The 25388-nt window shown below is 43.3% G+C and overlaps 1 protein-coding gene across 2 annotated transcripts in view; it reads left to right on the top strand.

Annotated features, from left to right (window-relative positions):
* The window catches only part of PAPPA (pappalysin 1), a 475476-nt gene that overhangs the window by 385374 nt on the left and 64714 nt on the right, over positions 1-25388 (top strand). Inside the window, exons 16-19 of one of the 2 annotated variants that reach the window (XM_088466086.1) lie at positions 6654-6864; positions 6975-7146; positions 8052-8202; positions 20807-20919. In XM_088466086.1, the coding sequence (XP_088322212.1) occupies positions 6654-6864; positions 6975-7146; positions 8052-8202; positions 20807-20919 (647 nt within the window). Of the gene's footprint in view, positions 1-6653; positions 6865-6974; positions 7180-8051; positions 8203-20806; positions 20920-25388 lie in introns of both variants that reach the window. The other variant, XM_088466022.1, reaches the window with a different exon arrangement.

The following is a 25388-nucleotide window of genomic DNA, read 5'->3' as shown; positions in this document are numbered from 1 at the left end:
CATGCATGTTATGTGACTTTATTCACTCACTATTCACAGGAGACGCATTTTAGTTTTGAAGATAATGGCAGGAAAAATATGAAGAATAATTACGGACAACTGTTACTGATGAGTATACTTTGCAACAAGTAACATCCTGGTGACAGTAAAATAATTCAGGATTTATTTAATTCCAATAATGTAGGTTAAAGGCTCTAAGGGGAAAATTATGAAACCTTTTAAAATAGACAAGTGAAGATGATGACCACACCAACCTATCAGATTGTACAGGCCATATTTACTAAAATGCAGATTTTTAGAAGTGGAAGTGAATATGTTGCCCATAGCAACCAATTAGATTCTACTTAACATTTATTTAGCACCTTCTAGAAGATTTTAGCTAGAATCTGTTTTTGTTGCTATGGGCAACATCTCCACTTTTAAAAACCTGCACTTTACTTAATATACCCCATCCTATAATTTTCTAGTTCTATGTATTATATAGATGGTAGCTACAATCTTATTGGTTGCTATTAATCTCCCCAAAAGTCTTTATTCTACAGTAATTTCTACTTTGTCTACATAGAGGTTTTGATTCCACCTTTAATACACCCCGATAATGTTGTGTGATTTATATAACTGGAATCACTAATTGATTAAGGGCGGGATGTACTAAGCATTGCATTATGGATGTGATACATCCTGCCTCTTGTCGGGTACATTGCGGCATTAGTAACGCTGCTATGTACCTGGAAATGTGATTAAAATTGCAAAGGACAGCTCTCCCGAGAAGAGACTTTGCGATAGAATGATTTCTGGGTTTATGACCCGGGTATCCTTCTGCGCATGCGCAGATGGTGTTGACCACTGGGTCCAAGCTCCGGAATGTATCGCATTCCAGAGCTTAGTACATATGGGAATGTAGCCAAAATTCTGAAAATGTCATTTTCAGGGTTTTTGATGCATTTTCAGCTTTAGTACATCCCACCCTTAACCATAATTGTGCACTACTGATTTCTAGTTCATTTCTCTCCACTGCTGTTCATAACTGTCTGCTGTAACATTGATATTCTCTTCATTCCATTTGTTGTATCCTTAAATAACCGTATTGCATTTTTTTTAAATCCGATGCTACTGCTGAATAATTTTCTCTTGTACCTTGTAGTCTTCTTAATTTTGCAAAGCCTCTATCAAGGTCTGCATATTATGGTTTGGAAGATCTGTGGCCCAATATCTTCCATGTGCCCTATTTTTGTTGATATGTGTGTGCTATGTGCAGGGCCGTTGCAAGGTTTCTTGGCACCCTAAGCATTTCAGCCTTGCACCCCCCCCCACCCTCGCATAACTACACAAGTCCTTATGCAGTAGTTCCCCTTATACAGTGCCCCCAGCAATGGTCCGAGTAGTAGTCCTCCCAGCAGTGCCCCCAGTGGTAGTCCCCCCCAGCAGCGCCCCCAGTGGTAGTCCCCCCCCAGCAGTAGTCCCCCCAGCAGTGCCCCCAGTAGTGGTCTGTCCCCCCGCAGCAGTGATCCCAGGGCCAGACAGACACACACGTAAAGAAAAGAAAAAAAAACTCCACATACCTTAATCCCCGCACCGGCGTCCTCTCCTCTGTCCTCCCGGGAGGGCCCGCTCTGCATGATGGGCAAGACGTCATGGCATCTCTCCCTTCACGCACTGCAGGAGCCGGAAAATGGTGCTCATGAGTAAGCTCCAGCCCTGCTTCCGGCAGTGGGCACAGCAGCCGAAGATAGTCAGACAGACTGTGTGTTTGCTTCTAATAGTGTAGTGCGGGCTGCACTTATGTGCGGTCCACACTACACATGAATCCAGAGGCGCCCTGCAGTTACCTAATGGTAGCGCCGGCCCTGGCTATGTGGCTGTGGTAAGCAGACTAAAAAAGCAACACCAGCAGAATTCCAGATACACTTGACTAAACAGTCCAGGTGCTTACCCAGGTGTCATGGCTATTGAAGTGTAGTAGTACTTGTTACTGATACAGCCGTGCTCACCGTTACACACTTTTTAACCTGGATGGAGCGGAGATTGAGCGGAACATACAGAGCACCAGACAGTGATGTATGAAGGTAGCGGTGCAGGTGTACACAAAATACACAGACCATATACAGGATAATGTGGCAGGGTCTCTGGAGCTAAGAGGAACATGTCCATGTCCCACTGTGGTGCTCATATAAAGAAGACCAAACTCTGTCCTCAAGGCTCCCCAACAGTTCAGGTATTAGAGATAACCATGGTTGAGCACAGGTGACTTAGGGCCTTATTCAGCAAGGCAGCGCTGGCTCCAGGGCTCGGAGCACCATGAGCCGGTTCCTTAGATGGCGCCCGTACATCGAGTGCAGCAAAACCGTGCGCATCTGAAAAGTAGGGGCGTGGCCTAATTACCATAGGCCATGCCCCCTATGTGACGTTATTTAGAGGTGTGCTCACATGACACGCCTCCAAATAACATCAGGCTGGGGGTAGCCTCACTAGCTTGGCTTCCCCCAGCCCTCTCCCATCGCTGAACGGATGCCGCGCGCATGCGCATAGCATCCATTCAGACTCCGGCACCGTTTTTTTACTCATGAGCTAGCTGCTGGCACTGACAGGCAGGCTGTATGTGGTGTGGTGCGGCACGCCGGCACATAGTCACACACACAGCCTGCCCTGCCAGTGCTAGCAGCCAGCCTGAGCCCATGATGATTGGATAAGATGAGTGCATTCACTTACCATCTCTCCTCCGCATGGACGCCCTCGTCACCTCGACCAGGCCTCCACGTCCGCCCAGTGCTCAGCCTCAGGGACCAGGGTGCAGAGGGCCTGATTCAGAACCGCTCGTAAGCGGCCACTCGTTCGCTCCGAGCGATGTTCGCTCATCTGCGCATGCGTATGGGTTTTAGTATGCATGCGCGAACCAGTCAGTGCGGCCAAAAATCGTGTGCTCGCAAAATAGCTAATGCCTGCTAATTTGAGTGACAGGATGAGGCGTTTGTGGGTGGTAACAGGGGAAGGTGCTCGAAAACGGGGAGTGGAGATCCGAACGCAGGCGTGCCTAACGGTCAAAACGGGTGTTTTAAGGGTGTGCATAATTAACAAAGCAGCGTCATCGACCACGTCAGTTGGGTGTCTTTTAGCCAGAACTGCTCGCATGATTGCAGTAGGAAAATGCAACCACAAAAATAACGAGCAGTTCATTCGCCTTTCGATGTACTCAATTAATCTAATAAATAGCGGAGATGACGTAGGATACGAGCGGCCAGGGGGCGTTTTTTACAAAAAATGTCCGCATGTTTTGTTCGCTCGTTCAGACATAGAGGCGTCAACAGACCGCAAAGAGCGAACGGTCAATTTAAGTAGCCAGCTCCTTTTTCTGGACGAGCGAGCGCAAATAGCGTCCGGCTCTGAATCAGGCCCAGAGTCTGCAGACACGCTGGGCGAAAGCACAGCAGCGGGGTGGCTGGGCTGAACAGAGCCCGGCACGACAGTGACAGGGCCGGACCAGCCAGGGAAAATGGCACCTGAAAATTGGCATGCCCACTGTAGGTGGCGCCTTCATGCGGCCGCTCAGGTGGAACATGCCTGGAGCCGGCCCTGCAACAAGGAACGCAGTTGCTAGTATGCACGCAATTGGCCGATTGATGTGTACTGCACATGCGTATGCAGTTGCAGAGGCTACGCAGACCCATTGAAGAGTGATTGACAGGAAGTGCTGTTTGTGGGTGGTGGGTGGTGGTCGGCCGAACACAGGTGTGCCAGTGCAATCACACGCGGTTTCAGGGGCGTGCATAAATTATTCACTGCGATACCATACACAGTGAGGGGACTCATAGCCTGCGTGGCTGTTAGCAATTTCTGAGTATGGTCAAGGCTTGTGCAAGTGTGCGTATGGATTCGATGGTACTCAATTGTACCGATGGTTTCGCTATTCTGCTAAGTATTATGGATGTGCATATGGTAAAGTGGGCGTCCTAATGTAGTGCTGTATTTGCATTGTGATCGCAGTGGCTTGGCTTGCTATTACAGTTGATCTGCGTGTGTATGCAGTATTGCGATCCGTAGTGGATCAAGCCCTTACTTAGTACCTCAGTAAATTTGATTTAACCACCTGTGTTCAACCATGGATATCTCTAAAACCTGAACTGTTGGGAGGCATTGAGGACCACGTTTGGGAACCTCTGATTTAGGGGCTGATTCAATTAGCCACAAATTCCGTGCCCTGTGCTCGCGTGCTAACACTAGGCGCACTTCGCAGGATATTTTCATGAAGCATACTGATTCTATTGCAATTCAATTTAAAACAACAAGTTGCAGATGTTGTGCACTAATTCTAGAGTCTACAACCTATGTGAAGTATATGAAAGAGTGGGGAAATCATCCTAACCCCAGGCCCCTCCAAATTAATCCCGTTTTGTGTTATCCTTCAGTGAGAACATAGAAGTATTGCCAACCCGTTATCAGCTCACTTCTCTGTTGGAGGTATTTGATGATAAGAATTTATCACACTACATTTATTTAGGGTAACATGACTAATGATTATCATTTAATTCAGCAGTGGACATATACTGCAGGAATTCCTATAAGGTTATAGTTGCCACCCACAACTTTTCCAGTGCCTAGACTTCTTCAGAAATTACAATGGATGCAGCTGCAGAACATGCATAATTTTGAGGTGTGGCAGAGTTTATGCAATGAGTGGGACTGTTTAATATCCCAAAAGAATATTAATTGCGCTAGTCCAGTGATTCCCAAACTATGTGCCGTGGCACCCTGGGGTGCCTCGGGACACTTGCAGGGGTGCCTCAGGTTGGTGATCCAGCACCAAATCATATTATTTATGATCAATGTTATGTAAATATATGTGCAAACAGAAGTTCAAACCTGTCCACCACCATATAATTGAACCCTAAGGATGACAGTTAAGCAATATTTACTTCACTTTACTACTTTACTTCATTTTTTTGGAATTTCTCAATAACAAACTTAAACTTAGGGGTGCCCTGAAAAGAATGCTGAAACTCTAGGGCGCCGTGATTCAAAAACGTTTGGGAACCACTGTGCTAGTGCATACATGCATCTATTGGAACAATTACCCAGACACTCAGTTATATTAGAAACATTGCATTTAATGTAACAATAAAAAAACATAAACATATAAGTATAAAATGTACAGTAATTAAAAAATTTTCACGAGGTATAAAATATAAAAATACTACATATGTCTTGTGGATGTAGTGAAAGTTTTTCAATTACTGTACATTTTATACTTACAGTATATGTTTATATTTTATTATTTTTACAATGAAATACCATGGGCCAAATGTCATAGGGTGAGAGCTTACCAGTAAACCCCTCACACTTTTTAAACTCCGCCAATGTAATAGAGTCCGAGAACATACAAACGCGCATGTTTTTAGACTCAAAAACTCTCACGATTTAAACTCCCATCCAGATGCTTTGCCATTTTGAAGATAAAACTCGACCAATGTGTTAGTGTGAGAGTTTACTGCTAAACACTCACATTTTCTAAACTCTCACCATATTACATTTAGCCCAATGTTTCATAAATGTTGAGTGTCTGGGTAATAGTTCCAGTAGATGCATGTATGCACTGCCGCAATTATTTTTTTGGATATACAGTATTATTTTTTGTCAAGGTTTGCACACCTTTTTGCAATTAACAGCAGCTGTGCACCATTGCATCAACGGTAAAGCACCAGTGACAACCTTTTTTATTTATTACTGTTTAATATCCTGTCTATGAATGTATGGATGCACTGTGCAGCATACTAATATATCATATTATATAGTCTCAGTAACACTAATAAATGGAATCGGTATGTAAAGCCGGCGGCTCTTTAGCTGCCGGATCAAATACCGACAGCGGCAGCCCGGTGGGTCAAAATACCGACAGCTGAAGGTAAGTACCCTATCCCTCCTCTCTGCCCCCTAACCCTAACACTCCCTTAGGGATGCCTAACCCTAACCTCCCCCCTAGTGCATAAACCTAACCTCCCCCATTAGTGCCCAAACCTAACCTAACCATCCCAGGGGGTTTCCAAACCCTAACCCCCCCTAGTGGTGCCTAACCCTAACCCCCCTTCCCCTAACCCTTCCCCTCCTGGGGGGTGCCTAACCACCCCCCCCCACGCGCACGGTTAGACGCTAAGACACCCGGCATACCTTTGTTCGGTGTGCCGGGTGTCGGGATTCCGTAGTGGGGCTAATGATAGGTGTCGGGATTTCGATGTCTATCTTTAGTCCCATGTCAGGATGCAAGTGTCGGGATATTGGTGGGCAGGATAGCGCCTGACGGTGTCCTGACTGTATCCCCTAATAAATTACATATCCCTGTTCCTATTACTTGCCTTTCTCCATCATAACAAAGACAAGAACTTGGAAAGCTCAAGTTAAAACTTTGTTTTAGTGTATGTGGTACTTAGTAGGCCCGGTAGCCTGCACTAACTTGATGTTCAATCAGTGCTAACAAAATCACATTGTAAAATGGAGAGAAATAGAATGGAATAAGGCTTTGCAGTCATATCACCTGCATTATTACACAGGGCCAGCAGAGCAGTTGCACAGGTCCACAACAGCTGTCCACAACTGATTTTATTTTGTTTTCATAGAAATACAATTTCTATCAAATAATTAATACATGCTTATTTCTTTTCTAGGTAGCAATAATTTGTTAACCTGCTTGGAGGATGGCCTTTGGTCATTTCCTGAAGCCGTCTGTGAGCTTATGTGCGTGGCACCACCTCCATTGCCTAATGCAATTCTGCAGACTGCCCGCTGCCGCTCTAACGGTCACAAGGTGGGCTCTTTCTGCAAGTATAAGTGTAAGGTTGGATATCTTGTGCCTGATGCATCTAAGAAGATAAGAAAGTAAGTAAGACTGAAACTTAAGTACTATGCCTGTTTGAAGGAACAAATAAGTGTTGTATGCCCTGGACTCACATGTACTTCTTTTTTTGTTTATCTTTCCTTTGGGGAAGGAAGGCATTCAAAATTCAGTGCACTAAGGATGGGGACTGGCAATATGGTGAATGTGTCCCTGTTATGTGTGAACCACCTCATCTTAAGTTCATAGGGCTCTATCAGTGCACCAATGGGTTCCAGTACAACAGTGAGTGTAGACTCCCTTGTGACAACAGCAGTAATCAGTCGGTAAGTCTTTTAAGGGGTTGGATAACTGAATCTGTCATATATTCTGCTTTTGATAAACAATTGTACCTTCAGTAATCCAAATTGGTTACACCTGCACATGGGGGAAATGAAAGGTACAGGGCTAAACAAACTGTAGTGTATTAAAGGGAGAGCAGCTACAGCAGTATCAGAAAGTACTCCACGGACAAGTGTGATAATCCTCTGTGAAACAATGATTTAGGAAGAGGGATACATTGATTTCTCTTGTGGTCCCTTATAACTTGTTCTTGGGACTGTGGTGTCTGCACAATTTATCAAGCTGCAAAAAGCTTCATTATATAAATCCGGCAATGGAGGACCACAAAACAGGATATATGCATTTTATGGGAGAGGGAAAACTTTGCATAGGAGACGGGTTTTCACCGGGACTCTAAGAGGAGCCCCAAGGGTAAGGATTCATAAATGATTTTGAAAAGACATTCCAAATAGTGGCCATATGGAATGTTAATTTTGAGGAGAGGGAAACACATATGTCTATAAATAGAACCCTGAGAGTTAGGTAGTGGAGAAAGTAGGTTCCTCCAGGAGCTGAGGTTGTAGTAAATAGGGTTTGGAGCTTGGCGCACACATGTTGTGTGGATCGGTTAAGAAACATTTTTTAGGTGTTTGTATACACAGTATGATATATGTCAGTTATTGTTTTTGATTATGGTCGATTTGACCATTCAATTACTAGATGGTACTACACAACAGTTTAGCAAAACATAGGCTGATTGCTTAAGAGAACATACTTTATATTTAATATTACCAACTTTTTTTTATAACATGATTTTATAAAATTTAAGACTACTATGCTTATTAGTATTTTTATCATTTATTCATCAATATCATTGGCATGTTGTTTACATTTATTTGTCTCATTACAGAACTTGGGGCATAACATTATCCGCTGTCTAAAGAACGGAACCTGGAGTGACAGTTTTCATCTATGTGAATACATGAAGGGTCCTTGTGAACCTCCCCAACTTTCCGTCATTGACCCCCTGAAATTTAACTGCACACAAGGATATGAAATAGGTATTTTCCATCACAATTGTTCATTTAGGGTCTGATTCACAGGGGGAACGCTAACTGCACACCGTACCAATGTTCACCTAGTTGAGTGAACATTTGCTACAGGGCATGTTTCAGAAAAGCCCTGCGACACAAAGCCAGGGGCGTATCTATAATGGGTGCAGGGTGTGCGGTGCACATGGGCCCCTGGGTCCAGGGAGGGCCCACACCCTGCACCCATATTATCTAAAACTTACCTCTCCAAGGTCCCATGTCGGGTCTCTCAGCGCTGCTCAAAACGCAGGTAAATGGCCGCAGCGGTCAATTTTCCGGCGTTTTGCACATGAGCTGTGAGGGAATCATCAGGAAAATGGTGGCCACGACATTTCCCCGGCGATTTGCGCAGTAGACTCTGGGTACACTCTAGTGATCAGGGTCTACTGATTCTGCAGTGGCCAGCCAGCCTTGCCAGTCGGCTGCTGGTCGCCAGGGTTAGAGGAGGGGGCCTGTGATGGGGGATGCCCATGGGCCCCCTACTCTCTAAAGACGCCCCTCCACAGAGCATACACACAAAGATGCTGCTGCCTATGGGACCACTTGTAACAACACTGTGACGTGTGTTATGGGAGTGTCGCGCGCGTTTCAGTGATGCTGCTAAATTTTCAGATTTAAACTCACTGAGGACATGTTTAGAAGGAGCTCAGACGGAGACACCGCACCTGCCATAGGCAGATGCAAGTGTCGATGGTGCACCCATTGGTGTGCCGACGGTGTAGTGTTGAATCCCTGGCAGTGTTGCACTGCGCATCACAGCTGAAAGTGGATGTTTCAGTACTTGAAGGGGAATCACCGCTGCGGCACCCCAAAAAGACACAGCAGAGGCGGCGACTGTGTGCGCCTCTGAATGAGGCCCTTAATGTGACGCTGTTCCTTAACAAAAGAAAGATTTGTTCAGGTCAATAAATTTACAACAGTGGCTACACAGAGGTCCGTTCAACCTAAATCACTAAAACTAAACAAAAAAAAAAAACTTAACAGAGTAATTAATGTCCACAAATACAAATATACAGTGTGTATAAAAAAATAATGATATTTGAAATAAAGTTGTGATTATGGACCTGATTCAGAGATGGACGCAATGGCGATTACATACGCAGATCGAGCGATTGTTTGCCATCATGGATGCATATAAGCCTCACTGCACGTGCACTGTGATTGCACTGCGATTACGGAGACGCACAGAGGAATCCATTGCTAAGTGAGTGACAGGCTGTCAGCATTTGGGGATGGTGATGGGGGGGTGGTCAATAAAACGCAGGCGAGTCTGTACATTTAATCGCCGTTACATGGGGTGCATAAATTAGCCCTCTGCATGTCTGAGGCAGCATGTGAGCCCTCTGCATGTCAGAAGAGTTGGCGAGACTACGTCTGATCAGTGCTGACGTAAGGGCAAGATGGCAGCTCGATGTGCATTGATGTTACCAATATTTACACAGGTAGGCGACATCGTATGCACATGAGAAGGCAGTGGTGGGCATCCTTATGTTCGGGTAAGCTTTGTAACTATTAGCATATTTTTGCAGCTGTGTTGCATCCATATCTGAATCAGGTCCTATGGAGCTCAATCAGAGCCGCTCGCTAGATGCGATCGCTCGCACCCAGCATATGCAAATTCGGCTAAGTGACGGCATGGCAGGCGCTCACTCGGAAAGGCATAAGCACGCCCACTTTGTGTTGGCGAGCGATCACTTTGTGTCTTTAGACGTCCATTAGCGTATGTAGATATGCCCACTAGCGCACGTCATCTCCTGGAAGTGTAATAAAACATTGGTATACATCGAGGACCATCTGAAGGGCTCGCAGCACCTTACCTTACCACAAGCACTGCGAGGACTTCAGTGTAAAAAACAGGCAGGTGATGTGTATTATGGCTGATAATTATGCACGCCTCTGTAACGGCGTTGCTGTACTCAGGCACGCCTTCGTTCGCACTTCCACTCCCCTGTTATTAGTGTCCTGCCCCTGTTACCACCCACAAATGGCCTCTCCTGTCAGTCATTACACTGGGCTGTCTTTGCTGGGCAATCGAGAGGATTCCGATCGCTCAGAGTAGTTCACACACGCGCAGAACGAAGCGTACGCATGCGCGGTCTGACAACATTGGCCGCGTGCGAGCGAGAGCCCGCTTGTGAGCAGGTCTGAATCAGGTCCTTTGTTTGGAGTACTGTATTCTTCCTATAGACAAAAATTGTATCTTACTCCCACTGAAGGACACTGCAGCCTGCCTCCTTTAGCTACCTGTTGCAGAAAATGTACACACATATATATATATATATATATATATATATATATATATATTTGACAATGTTAATACTAGCTCTTTTATATAAAGCAAGGTATATTTAAGGTTTGGTGGTCTTTTAAACATAAGGTTATACATGAATTGAACTCGGCACAATCTATAGGCTGTACTCGTCAATTGGACAATAGTAGCAAATTACTGTAGTTAACATTACCAATTCAATGTGCTCTGTCCATAATACACCTATTTACAGTGAGACTACTACTTTTCTTCAGTGGCCACATCTCATTTAGACTTTTGGAAATTGTGGTGCATGGTGTAACATGAGGTATTAAAATAAGGACTCCAGACAGGCATGCATTTGGTAAGGCAGTGTCTTTTAATAATAGCAGACACTGCACCTTAGCATACGTGAGCATAGGCCTGGATACGCACAGGCACATAACAGAAAATAAGCAAATAACCATAAAGGATAATGGCCCTCATTCAGAGCCACTCGCTAGCGGCAGTACGCTCGTTCCGAGCGATGTTCGCACATCTGCGCATGCGTACGGTTTTTAGTACGCATGCGCGAACCAGTCAGTGCGGCCGAAAATCGTTGGTACGCAATATAGCGAGGGCCTGCTATTTTGAGTGACAGAATGAGGCGTATGTGGGTGGTAACAGGGGAAGGTGCTTGAAAACGGGGAGTGGAGATCCGAACGCAGGCGTGCTTAAAGGTCAAAACGGGCGTTTTAAGGGAGTGCATAATTAATACAGCAGCGTCATTGACCACGTCACTTGGTTTTTTTTTAACTCAGAACTGCTCGCAAAATAGCGGTTGAAAACACTAACCACAAGAATAGCGAGCAGTTCATACGCTGTACGATGTACTCGATTAATCTAATAAATAGCGAACATGACGTATGGTGCGTGCGGCCAGGGGGCGTTTTTATCAAATAAACGAGCGTATGTTTTGCTCGCTCGTTCAGACTTAGAGGTGGGAACAGACTGCAATTTGCGAACGGATCATTTGAATAGCCACCCCTTGTTTTTGAACGAACGACCACAAATAGCGAACGGCTCTGAATCAGGCCCTATGTCCCAGTATTCCTTCTGCTAATGTCTTTGGACCTTCCAGGTCCTGGCACATTAATGCTAACCACCACCCCTGATCTATTGCCCGGCCAGTTTGTTCAGCATCAGGAGCAAGGAGCATCAGGTGTGAGAGGGTTTTAATCCCTTCCTGTGCCTTGGAGGGAGCTGATTCCACCTGAATGTTGGCAATTCAAGGGGGGAGACAGCCCCTCTCACCACAATGGGTTACGGCGTCATGAAAGCGTTCTTGATAGCAGAATTACTATATTTGGAGGCTTTTGTTACAGTTTTTCTTTTCCGAATACAGTTTAAAACAGGTTTCATGAACAAGAGACACAGATCTACTGCAGTAAAATTTAGTAATGTAGCAAAATCATTTTGTTTTTTTATTTTGGTGCTAACTAGTCCCACCCAATTACCCAGCAGCATAGTGGCATGAAAATGGTAAGCCTGGTACATACATTGTAAATTAGGGTGTTTGTATTTAAAAGACAATTCCACTTTCAAACAAATAACATCCATTTAATTTAGTACATCCAAATATCTACTGTAGAATACTGCTATTATCCATGTAGTGCACACTTAGTAGAGAGCTTGAGGGATGCTCTGCCCTCTCGCTCTCCTCATAGCTCTCACTGGCTGACTGGAAGGAAACAGTCCACCCACATCCACTGGAGTAAGATTGACCTGAGGTGCAGGGAAAGGGAGAGAGAGATGGGGAGGGGGAGAGAACAAGAAAGCAGGAGAACTGGGGAGAGTGACACAATGGAGGGATAAAAGAGACACAAGGAAGGAGGAAGAGAGAAATTGGAAGGAAGAGAGAGGGGGGAAGTGAAACTGGGTAGTAAAAGAGAGAGACATGGGGGGAGGGAGGGGGGTGGGAAGGAGAGAGTGAGAGACAGTAGAGAGAGAGATGGCAATGTCAGAGAAGTGACAGAAAAAAATCCTGCAGCTCCAGGTACAATAGCTAGCGACACTGTAAATGATGGATCAAATATATTAGTACAGGGCCATAACTAGGGCAGGGGGCACTGTTTGGGCCTGTCAATTTTCCTGTTTATTATCATTGTCACTTGTAGCTTCCTCTTTTTTATTCCCAGCATCTCCTGGCCTCCCCATATCGTCCCTGGCCCTTCTCCATGAGGCCATGGCCCTTTTTCAGATGCACTATCTTATATCCCTGTTTAAAAAATGGGAGGGGGGCACCAATGCTCTCTCTGGCACAGAGCACCAAAAAGTCTAGTTACGGCTCAGTATTAGTATATGAATACTTGCATATATGTTCTGGTAGCTCAGAGGTTTTTTTTTTTTAGAAAGAACACTGTCTATCTGTCTCTCAAGTAATACTGTTCAGTTTGGTTGCCTTAGGTAACACATACAGACATGCAGCGTTAGGGTTTTTTGGTTTCGACCATCCCTCTATAAAACTGAATTTTGTCTTACCATCCCTGTATCTACTAGCTCTGATGGAATGTAGTCAGAATGTCTCTGGTTAGAATGTCAACGTTTACAATGTTGACAGCAGAAGGTCCACATTGATGATGCTGACATGGTTAAAATTTTGACATAAATAATTGTTGACATGGAAAAAGTTGGCATTGTCATAATGTCAAGGGTTTGGATTAGTGTTAGGGTTAAGCATAGTGTTAAGATACAATGTTGACATTATGTTAGTGCCAATATGATGAATGTCAACATTACAAACATGTCAACATAATGAATGTCAACAAAATATACCGTACCCACTCTGAGTTGAAAGAATACCATCAATAGTTAGTCCATCCATGCTATAAACAGCTAGGCAATGGTGTCATAGCAGGGATGGACATTGGAGCTCATTCAGAGTCGGTCGTGAGCGCTGAGCGCTCACAACCGACTCAATGTTGTCCCACAGTGCATGCGCACGATGGAGCCGGCTCCGTCGTGTGCATGCGCGAAACCCGGCTAATGACGGGTGCTCCATCATTTGGGGTCTTGTAGCAGACGGGGCGAGCTGTCGATGTTGAGTGACAGCTCGCCCCGTTTGCTGGGCGGGCCAGGGGCATGCCCGGCCAAATGGAGGCGTTCCAGTCGGAACGCTTGCCGTTTGGGGGCGGCACCACTGACATCCTTGCTGATGTCAGTGGGGAACTTCCTGCTCGAACAGAGCAGGAAGCTCCCTGGGGCTTACGAGTGCCCAGACCCTACCCTAGGGTCTGGTCGTTAGCCCTGATGGTCGCGATGGTCTTGACCATCGCGACCATCACCCATGTCGGTCATTAGAGCTGTGGGTGTCAACCCACAGCTAAACGATCGACTAGGAGGCGGCCGTTCAGGATGCAAGCGGCCGCCCTGATTCAGAGCGACCGCTTGCATCTAACGACCACCTCTGAATGAGGCCTATTGTGCCTAATCCAGGGGAAGACACAAAGCCTGTCACTGCTGTGTCTTTATTCTCAGCAAATCTGAGAATTTATGCAAATATTGCAGCCACCATCTTTTGTGCAGAGATGCCCACCAGTAGTTTTTCAGATCCACTGCTTGTGTAGAAAAATGCAGCATCAGACGAGCACCATTCGCAACATGCAACCTCTGAGCAACTCCAGCAGTGCCCCAGCTCTATTTGCTGATTCTGGAAATAGACAATGGATTTGTTTGCCTATCATATAGTTTTCACACATGGGCAATTCAGCATTTCTGTATCAGTCACTGATATTCCTGTAACCATCAGTAGTTTCTGAACATTGCTATATCCAAGGTGACCTACCTAACCTTCTGTGAAGGGACTGTGAGTCAAATGTCATCATCACATAACACTGTTGTCAAGGACATATAATTAACAGCACCAGGTCCATGGACTCTGTAAGCTCTGTGCTCTAGGATACTTATGAGGCTTGTCCCCATATCTGGTAAATATGAGGTTTGTCCCCATATCTGGTTTGGTAACTTACCTGACTTTTGTAGCTGTAATCACTTAAATTCCAATTCCTCTATTTATTATAGGATCACATATGTTCTGTGTAATAAACCACTCCTCATTGCAGCTGAAATGTCTAGTAGCACCTGAGTCAGTATACCAACAATCTTCTCTGCATCTGTCTGTGACACTCTATGTTGACTCGTCTTTACTTTTGTTTTTCTTACAGATGTGTCCACATACATCTATCCTCCTTGCGCTACAAGTCACGTTACACATAATGCGTAAGCGCCGTATGACTCGGTATTCGCCAAGCGTCATTTCATGTGACTTTTTCCCTTTCAATGTGTCTTATTCGCACAGCGATGTGAATAAGATGCACAACCTGATTAAAATTATATTCGGCTTGGCTATATTCTGTGTACAACTGCAGGTGCCTCTGCTTGTGAAATGCTACATTACAGGATGAGCAGCTGTGACACTGTAATGTAGCATTTCACATGCGGAATACACCCGCAGTACCACAAGGAAAATAGGCATGCAGCATATCATTTAAATTAGGAGAAGCTGCTTGTTCGTCCTTTTCGCATCGCTTTGTGAATAAGACGTATTTGAAGGGAAAAAGTTGCACAAAAAGATGCTTGGTGATACCGAGTGATGACACAGCATGGCATTACTAGAAGGGCTGTTTAATGCACAAGGAGGCTAGATCTATGTGGACACATCTGTACCTTGTGTAACATTCACATTTTTCAATTTACATTCAGCTGCTTTGTGTCCAATGTTATGGCATAAGTAACATTTGTATTTGAATTTTCTGGACCTTTTACTTTCAGTGTGTAATGCGGTATTCTCAGCATTTAACTCAACTAGCACACGTTTCTGGAACTGTACCAGTTTTGTCCTGACTGTTTCTTTTATTAGCTTGGCTGTGTTAGCTGCTAACACTACTACTAGAAAGTCAAATTCAGGCATTAAGTTATGTAGTATTGTCATAGCAATCTCACCGACATCTACTTGGACTCCTACAGAGGTTAACTGCTGTGATATGGACATGATTTTGTCTATAAAGTCACATGCCTCAGATTAAATCTTCTCATCAGACCTCAATCCTCATATGCTGCCTGCAGTATTGTCCACGTGTCTTTAGCTGTCATTTTTCCATGTTTAATAAAATACACATATTGTTCAAAACTTAAACATTTTTCCATGCTTGATAGAATACACGTGTTGTTCAACTATTGTTCCCATGGCTTTTTATTTCATCTGGGCCTGGACTGTCACCTGGATCAACTGTAACTTTCCATAACCTTTCACGTTTTAATTGCATCTCCATTCCAAATTTTCATGTAGTGTAATTCTCTGCAACTTTCAATTTATTGAATCTCATCATGGATGTAGCTTCTATGTACATGTTGGGTACTGACATAGTTATGCTACTTCACTGATTAGCTTTTGTGACACTCTGCACTGAACAATCTGCTGATACACTCTGTGCTGGTCACTCTGTGTTAATTCTTTTCACTGACACGTGTCTATGGTATCTGGGTGCTTGCTGCTTGTGTGTTTGGCATTTAGGTGAATGTGGTTTAAGTGCCTGGCTCCATAACCTGTTGATCTGTGTGTGATATTTGGCAGTAATAATCTGAGTAAATAGTATACACCAGCAGATTCACCACATGTATTACACAGCTCGGAATTTAACAAGGAGTTTGGATTATTGTGCAGTAGTATGTTAGTAAATCTGTACTCACAGTTACATACACTCTATGTACTGGATGGAGCAGAACATACAGATCACCATCAACCAGTAATTGTATGTTGGTAGCAGTGCATATACAAGCAACTGGTTAGGCCTTTTGTGGTCTCTAAACAGGATATATTGCAGGGTCTTTCTGGAGCTGTGTGGAACATGTCTATCTTCCACTGTGGCACTCTTACAGTGACAAGATGACACTGTGCATGTGCAGAAGACCAAAACGGTGACCATCTAGGTACAGGTAGATGCTTCCCTAAAGGAGCATCATGGTGGCAGCATTCATCAACAGTTTTTATCCTGCTCACAATGCAGTGAGCCTGTAGTTTCTGCCTAGAGCAGTGATCTCACTGTAGGTTGCACATTCCCTATCAGGACTACCTTTTCAAATGATAGAAAGCCAACTTTTATGTGTAGATTTCTTATAGTGGTGGCAGCTAATTGCAAACACCACTAACATAACCATTTTATAAGGTATGTTTTTGACAAATATTAGAATAATCAATATGAAAGTGATGATATGCTGTGGTAATGTGAAATTCTTAGATTTCTTATTTGGATTATGCCATATTTCTAAGGATCTTTCTCCAGCATATTCTGTAATTAAATTGACTTGTGTGTAATAACCGCCCTATATGTAGGAACACATTGAACAGACTTTCTTACATCTTCACCTGTTCTACAAAATACTAAATTTGCTTAAAATATACATAAGCTAATACATTTTGTTAACTATTTAAGATATTCAAAGTCAAGAATAGTAGTAGTCAGTCTGAGGTATCATAGCTGGGCCTACTAGTAAAATGTTGGGGAGGACCTGGAACCTCCAGAGGCCATTACTCTGCTGTTCTGAGCATGGTTAGAGAAACCCAGAGAAGCATGGTCAGAGAAGCCCAGAGAAGCATGGTTAGAGAAGCCCAGAGAAGCATGGTCAGAGAAGCCCAGAGAAGCATGGTCAGAGAAGCCCAGAGAAACATGGTCAGAGAAGCCCAGAGAATCATGATCAGAGAAGCCCAGAGAGTCATGGTCAGAGACGCCCAGAGAAGCATGGTCAGAGAAGCCCAGAGAATCATGGTCAGAGAAGCCCAGAGAATCATGGTCAGAGAAGCCCAGAGAAGCATAATCAGAAATGTCCAGGTTTGGTGTTAGTCTCAAGCCTGCTCATAATATAAGATTGGTGAGCTTGGGAGGTTGACCAAGCATTGCTAGCACGCTCCCACCCCTCACCTCCAGGCCCTGTAGGTGTCACACTCCCTAAAGAGACTTAACTTCACTGTAGGTAGTAATACTAAATGACTATTTTGGTTTGTAGCTGTAGTATGCCATGGTGTGGGGATGTTGTGGAATTGTTGTTTATCAGAAACCCGTGGTGGTGACATGTGGTGGTGGCGGGGTGTGTGGTTAAAACCTGTGGTAGGTTTGGCTTCTGTTATGATGTGTGGCTGCAACATGTGGTGAAGCTGATTAGCAACAGTAGTTTTAATTAATAATTGTGGCTGCAGCCTGAGTTGGTGTTAGAATTTATTACAGCACACTTTGGGGGTGTGACTGTGTGGGAGCAGCAAGTATTTGGTGTTGCTGTATGCGACATTTGCAACTCCAAAGGCCACCAAACACCAAAATGTGTTAGCGCATGTTCTGGAAGAAAATACAAAATGATTATTTCTATAGAGTTACTTTAGAGTCGCTTTCTGTAATAACATTTCCAATTTAGGACCGGATTCAATTAGAGGCGAAAAGTCGCGGCCAGCTAAATGTTTTCACCGCTGCAATCTTTTTGCCCCATTCACCTGTTTGCACACTTTCACAATGTGCGTTCCCACTTTTCACCCTATTCAATTCCAAAACAGGCAAAAACGCAGAGGTGCGAATGGTGAAACTAGCGAGAAGGACTGCTTAATTTGGGGAAATCAGTCTGTACCCCATGAAAAGCCTAACTGACCCTGGAAATCAATATAGAAGTGTATTAATAAACCTAATAAAAGTATTTTAGCCTCTTAAATTGAGTCAAAAGGGCTGTTATTTGCATATTTGCATAAGTGTGGATAAATATTTTTCTTTTGTGAAAAATTATTGTTGTAGTTAAATTTGGGGTTAATTTAAATGGATACTAGTATATATTTGTGTCTATAAAATGCATTATAAAAAAAACACCTGCTGCAGCCACCTGCAATCCTAAAAACCCTTTCCCATCCATACAGCACCCCAAAATATCAAACCCAGTACTTTATACCCATTTTTAAATACTTTTTCTTTTTTTTGTCCAAAAAATTACATGCGTTTTTTAGGGTGAATTTAGATAATTTTTTATTTTGTTTTGCCTAATTAGTCATTAAGGGGGGGTGTCCAAAGGGTTCTGGACCAAGGGCTCGATTCAGACCTGCTCGCTAGATGCATTCGCACACACCCAGCATATGTAAATCTGGCACACGCCCAGCATGGCAGGCGACCGCACGGCCAGACATTAGCACGCCCACTATATCTTGGCATGCGATCGCTCTGTGTATGCAGATGCCCACCAGCCTGTCTTAAAATGCCCACTTGTGCACATCATCTCCAGGATGTGTTCGCAACCATCGGTACATCGAGTACCATTGGAAGTGAACGCAACGCTTGTGGTTGACTATACCCTACCGCAAGCACTGCGAGCACTTCAGTGTGAAATACCATGACGCTGCCTGTTAATTATGCACACCTCTGAAACGGCATTAGATGCTCAGGCACGCCTGGGTTTGCACCTCCACTCCCCCGTTTCTAGTAGCCTGCCCATGTCACCACTCACAAATGGCTTCTCCTGTAACTCAATGTACAGAGCAGTTTATGCTCGGTGAAAGTACGCTTCCCGATCGCTCGCACTGGTTATTTCACGTGCACTGCGATGCGTACGCATGTGCACAATGCAAAAATCATGACAAAATGTAAAATGTTTGTGACTACTGGATGGCGCTATCACCATGAAATAAAAGAAAATTTAGTTACTTTCTTTCCTGATCCCTCGTGGAACAGTGTGACAGGAAATTTTCAAAATGTGGAGAAAAGATGTACAATTAGGGGTTTAAGGTACCCACTAGTTTCCACTTGTGGCTGCTTCACCTAGATGCACTTAGGTGTTGTTTAAATATTTTTTCACCCTACAATGCAAAAATCATCTGGCTGAGTGCGAACGCTTCCTAGCGAGCGGGTCTGAATCGGGCCCCAAGTCCCCACATGTTTAGGCAAAAATAGGGATTGTGCACATGTTTTCTCCTGCCTTTGGGTGGAGAAACTTCATCGCCTGTTTTTCGGCAAATGTTTTTCGCCGATTGCGGCTTTTCACCTTTAATTGAATACAGCTCTTAGTCCTAACACTACCACATCTGATTACTAATCATAGGCATATTAATTATATATCCTTTTATGTTCATTTTATTTAGTCGTAAACATTTTCTGCAGCAAATGTAACTATAATGAAATCGTTAATGCTTGCTAAAAGTTTTATTTTTCAGAGATACTGTATAACTTTAAACCAAATTTTGCTTCAAACATTTTGCAGTTTGCTTGAAAGTATTGTGTATCAACTCCTGTGTAAATTAAACTACATAGCAGGGACGAGGTTTTGCCAGGTAACAGACTTTATGTGCTTCGAAGTACAGCTAGTTCTCTAACCATGATTATTTGATAGTTCTAAATCCATGCCTCGGAAATCCAATACTATGTCTCTCTAGAGGGTAGTAGTTGAAACTTGGATGACCTGAGCTTGCAGTAATAAAGTGACGTGCCATAGCAATGGAGTCTGTCCATTAATGCAGCATCTATTGATAAAGCTGGATTGTTTATTTTTCATAATAACACAGTTATTGTATTTATCATATATCAGGGAATCTAACCTTACAGGTCATGACCCAAATATGGTTCTCTATGGCATTTATGGTGGATTTTCATAATCCTCTTTTGTAAAACTACTCCTTATTGCAAAATGAGAAAGTAATTATTAGTATATGGTGTATACAATAGTTTTGTACTAGTTCCTAATTCACAATGTGCATATGTCATTAGTGATAATAATCTACATAACTTGTAGGCAAACATATACTAAATAAAGTAAACCTATCATATCACTAGTTCAAAACTGACCCCCGAGTTTTGAAGTTGACTCTCAATTCTGGGTTACGGGTTGAAAATTGTTATGGACCCCTCTTATTGTGGAACATGAAATCTAGAGCCGTAACTACACTTTTTGCTGTCCTGTGCCGGAGAGAGCATAGCCCCCCCCCATTTTTATAGGGACATAAGATAGTGCACCTGAAAAAGGGCCATGGCCTCATGGGGAAGGGCTAGGAAAGAGATAGGGGAGGCCAGGAAATGCTGGGGATAATAGAAGAGGAAGCTACAAGTAAGAGTGGTATTAAACAGGAAAATTGACAGGCCCAAACAGCGCCCCCTGCCCTGCGGTGCCCTGTGCCATGGCATTGGTCTTAACTACCCTAGTTAAGGCCCTGATGAAACTGTATAGAAATCATGAATGTTATCCTCCTAAACCCAACAAGCATGTAAAATACAAAATGCAGTCTATGAGAAAAGATCGATTGTTACGTGTTTTCTCTTTCTATTTAAAAAGGAGCTGAATGCAACGTCACTTGTCAGGATGACAAAAAGAAGGAAGTGGTCATAATGCCATTTAATGTGACAGAAAGAAATCTTCAGCACTGGATGAACCCACTCAGAGTCCAGGTTAGTCATTCACAAATAGAATGCTAAACAGTGTAGCCCACTGTGGCCCTTCTGAGCCCAGAAGGAAGTAATTGAAGTGCCGAGTATATTCTTTCTTAATTATAAAGGCTGAAAATGGGGCAATCAAGAGAAATACATTAAGGAGAAGTGTATGTGTGTGTGGGAGGGGGGTGGCATGATGATCAAAGGACAGTGAGGGAAGGCTGAGTGTTTTCTCTGCCCCTGCAGAGAAAAGCTTTTAAATTGTGGGCATAATTTTTTATAAACAAAGACACCAAACAGGTCAAAAATAGCGACACAAGGGGTGGATAAGTTTAGGATAAGGAATGTATGGCTGGGAGGAAGTATACTCTGAGGTATGTAATGGTTTGTGCAGTATATGATAATGGTCCAGTAATGGTCCAGTATATCTGGTAAGGTGGACAACAGGATAGAGGAACTGATACATGATTGTTTAGATTTATAAGGTACTATGTCCCATTGGCATTGAGGATGGGAAAAATAGAATCCTTTACAATCCCACTGAGAGGAAACCTTTGAAGCACCATGGCATTGGGCGTTCCTCTATCTGTGACTGGGAAAAATCCAAATATATTTTAGCAAAAATGAAAATGACCCTCAAACTGACTGTTAACTTATTCAAAAGGAATTATCCAACAATTAGCATCATCAAACCTCATAGTATCAGGCGAAAATACAGATGGGAGCTGGGTTCATTTGAGCATAGATTGGAAATGGTATTTGTGGGGACTGCTCTAGAACCTCTATCAGCAGCTTGCTTAAAATGTAGTAAGGTGTCAAGCAAATTTTCAAAAATTATGTCCACTTGAATATAAGATTAATTTTGATGGTCAGAGATAAAAACCTGGAGTGAAGACCAGTGTTAGCATAAAAAACGACTTTGAGAAGCTAAATTATTATATGGTCTAAATGATTATATGCAAACTTAGCTTTGGATACATTTGTCCATGAGATTGAGGGCAACGAATAGAAAATAAATTATGTCTATACCTAGTCCATGACAACAACTTACTAAAATTTACAGGTAAACTGTTCCACTACATCTGAAACCACATTGTCAAGTATGCCATGTAATATGGGATTTGCTAGAATTATCAGTGAAATATTTAGATCTACATTGGGTTCTCTTTTTGTTGAAAAAAGATCAGATATTTTTAAGGTGGTCCAAAACAATTAAGATGGCCATCGTTCTTTTAAAGGAAACAAATAAACCAGAAATCTATAAAAATTTAACCAAGGGATGAAAAAGAATGGGGAGTTTTGGGGTCAAGCCCAGAGAAGAGGATTGTGACGTTTTATTTCAGACACAAGTAAACCACAAAGAACTATGGCCCTGATTCAGACCCACTCGCGAGCGGCTGTCTGCTCGCAAGTGGGTCGATGTTCTGCACTGAGCATGCGCACGATGGAGGGAGCTCCGTCGTGCGCATGCGCCAGACGCGACGAGCTAAGGAAAGTCCTTCGCTCGTTGTGTCTGATCAAAGGGGGCGTGCTGTCGATGTTGATTGACAGCACGCCCCCTTTGGTGGGCGTGCCGGGGGCGTGCCTCCCTGACGGGGGCGTTCCCACGGGAACGCCTCCCGTCAGAAGCCGGCCCACTGACATCACTAGTGTGATGTCAGTGGGAGTGATTTTGGCTCTGATAAAATCACTCCGGGGCTTGCGGTTGAAAACCTCAACCGCAGGCTCCGGCTCGCAGTTTCGATGGTCGCGATGGTCAAGACCATCGCGGCCATCAAACTGCACGCTCGTATAGGCTGTGGGCGGTGACCCACAGCTATACGAACGTCCAGGAGGACGCTCCATTTTTATGGAGGGCGGCCCTCATTCAGAGCGTGCGCTCTGCTCAGAGCGTACGGCTCTGAATGAGGGCCTATGTTTCTGGACATCCATACTAAATTTTGACCACCAAAAGAAAAGTTAAACATTAGATAAACATTGTTTGAGATAAGATTGAGAAACTAATAAATCTTCTTTCCATCATTAATGAGTGTGAGAAGTTACAATAATGTGCCAGTAAGCAGTAATGAGTTATTTCCATGTAGAATTATACTTTTCAAATTATCTGCTTTGGGCAGTTCATAATAAGGCATCACTCTTACCATTTCTTGATCCAGTTGATCCAGAGCGATATTATATTACAAATCTACAATATAGTCCAGGCGCTATAAAAAATTCAATTTTCAAAAAGGTGGGGAAAAAAATTAAGAACGCCAAGAAGGCACTGGAATATTTTACATAGAAATTAGTATAAATAACAAATGTATGAGCATCTTTTTTATTCTTAGAGGTAATCCAATCAGCAACAGCCTTGATTTTACAAGGATTCATGCTTCTGGGGACATTATGTATATATCCGAGGACCTACATTTCTGTCTGCTCACATTCACGTTTCCCCAATTTAATGTGTACTTGCTGTTTCAAAATTGATCAGACTCTGCAGATCTGTATTCAAAGCTAGTTTGGTTTATCTGTGAAAATGAGGAACCACATATAGGTCCCTAAAGTCTGTAAAGAGGGGGGTCCTTATTTTCAACAATAAACAAGATGTGAGGAGATGTGTGAAATGCTGAATGAGAATAAATGAGTTTAAATTCTCATTGGGCATTCTCCCAGAAGTTCATATCTGGTTCAGAAAGAAGTAGATCTGACCAAAGGATTTCTGTATTGTTTTCATCACAAACATCACAAACATCCCAGAGGTCCCTGTACTGCGGAGGAAGTTTAATGAGGTCTTTGGCAGATAGTCCAGAAATCTGTGTAATCTCAGAGGAGAATTTGACTGGAAGTTAATGTTTTTACGACACTAGAAGGGAAAATATATGTTTAGGTTGTCCTATTCAATGTAAGGGTTATATGTTGAAAGCTATGGGGAAGCTCATCTGAAAACTGTGTGATTATCAGGTGCAAATTTTCTGTCCAGTACATTAGCCAAGAAACCTGGTGTGAACCTAATACAATATCTATTGGAATAATAAAAATAACGGGTAGGTAAAATATTTTTCACCCTCAGCTAGGTAAGTGATGAGTAGCTCAATGCAATTCTTCACATACCTCTAAAGTAATCTGTTCCTTAATATAAGTCAAGGCTATAGACAGAAAAATTTAGGGATGTGCGCCAACCCCTGTGTTTTGGTTTTGGCTTTGGATCTGTGTCTCCTTCAAGGTTTTGGATCTGGATTTGGTTTTGCAAACCACCCTCAAGTGTTTTGGTTTTGGATCTGGATTTTTTAAATAAAAAATAGATAAAAAGTTTCAAAAACAGCTATAATCATGTAATTTATGCAATCCAAAACCCGAAATTCGGATTTAAAATCTGAATTCTGAACCGCAAAAATCAGAACCACGACAGTGATTTACTCGGATCTCCTCAGGAGATTAGAACCGTGACTCGGATTTACCCGCATTCACGAAATTTGGGTGGATTCAGATTACTGGAGGACCGAAATGCACATCTCTAGTAACAAGGCAAAAATGATCAGCTCAGCAAGTTTCTATCATCAGTACGGAGCGGCTTGTGAATAACATCAACTTGCATTTGTGCATTAATCTACTCGACATTTAAATTGTCTTGTGAATCGTCTGTACAGATTGACTGTAATGTAAGCACATACCATAGGGCCGGATTAACAATGGGGCGGATGGAGCGGCAGCTCCAGGCCCCCCATCAAAATAGGCCCACAGGATCGGTGCAGCTGTAGACAGGAAAATTTATTTTTCTGTCCCCAGCAGTTGGGCAGCACAACAGACTGCCGTCTGAAGCCCCGCCCACTAGAACCTGCTGGCCCGTCACTACAAACAACCCCTGGCCGCCCATTCAGGCTGAGTGACAAATAGGAATGGCAGAGCAGTTTCAATGTCTCCCCTGTTATATGTGTCCCGGTGGCGGATGGGAAGGGGTGCTGGCAGGTGGGTAGCTGCAGCCAGTTAATCATCTAAAATGAAGGCCGTGAACCTCGGCTCTGTTTTCTACCTCGGCAGTGCTTCACAGCACAACCACAGGCTCAGTCAGTGTGTGTCAGTCTTGACACACTGACCGCGGCGCATGTATTATGATGGCTTTAAAGGGATACGGGCCCAGGAGGAAGTAGGCGGTGATGTGAATCAGACATTCTTCTAGCGATGACATGAACCAGCACTCCCTAATCACTGACGGTGTCTGAGGCAAGTGGCCAGAGACCACTGGCACCTAGCCATAGTAAGAACATATAAGCTTTAATTTGATTCACTGCTATAATACATAAACTACCTATTAACCTAAAAAAAAAAAATAAAAATTAATTGTGCACTGATATATATACACTGCTCAAAAAAATAAAGGGAAGACTAAAATAACACATCCTAGATCTGAATGAATTAAATATTCTTATTAAATACTTTGTTCTTTACATAGTTGAATGTGCTGACAACAAAATCACACAAAAATTATCATTGGAAATCAAATTTAT

This window comes from Taudactylus pleione, unplaced genomic scaffold (genome assembly GCF_031769625.1).
Source record: "Taudactylus pleione unplaced genomic scaffold, aTauple2 ptg000009l, whole genome shotgun sequence".
Lineage (NCBI taxonomy): Eukaryota > Metazoa > Chordata > Amphibia > Anura > Myobatrachidae > Taudactylus > Taudactylus pleione.
This window is presented reverse-complemented; position numbering and strand designations above follow the sequence as displayed.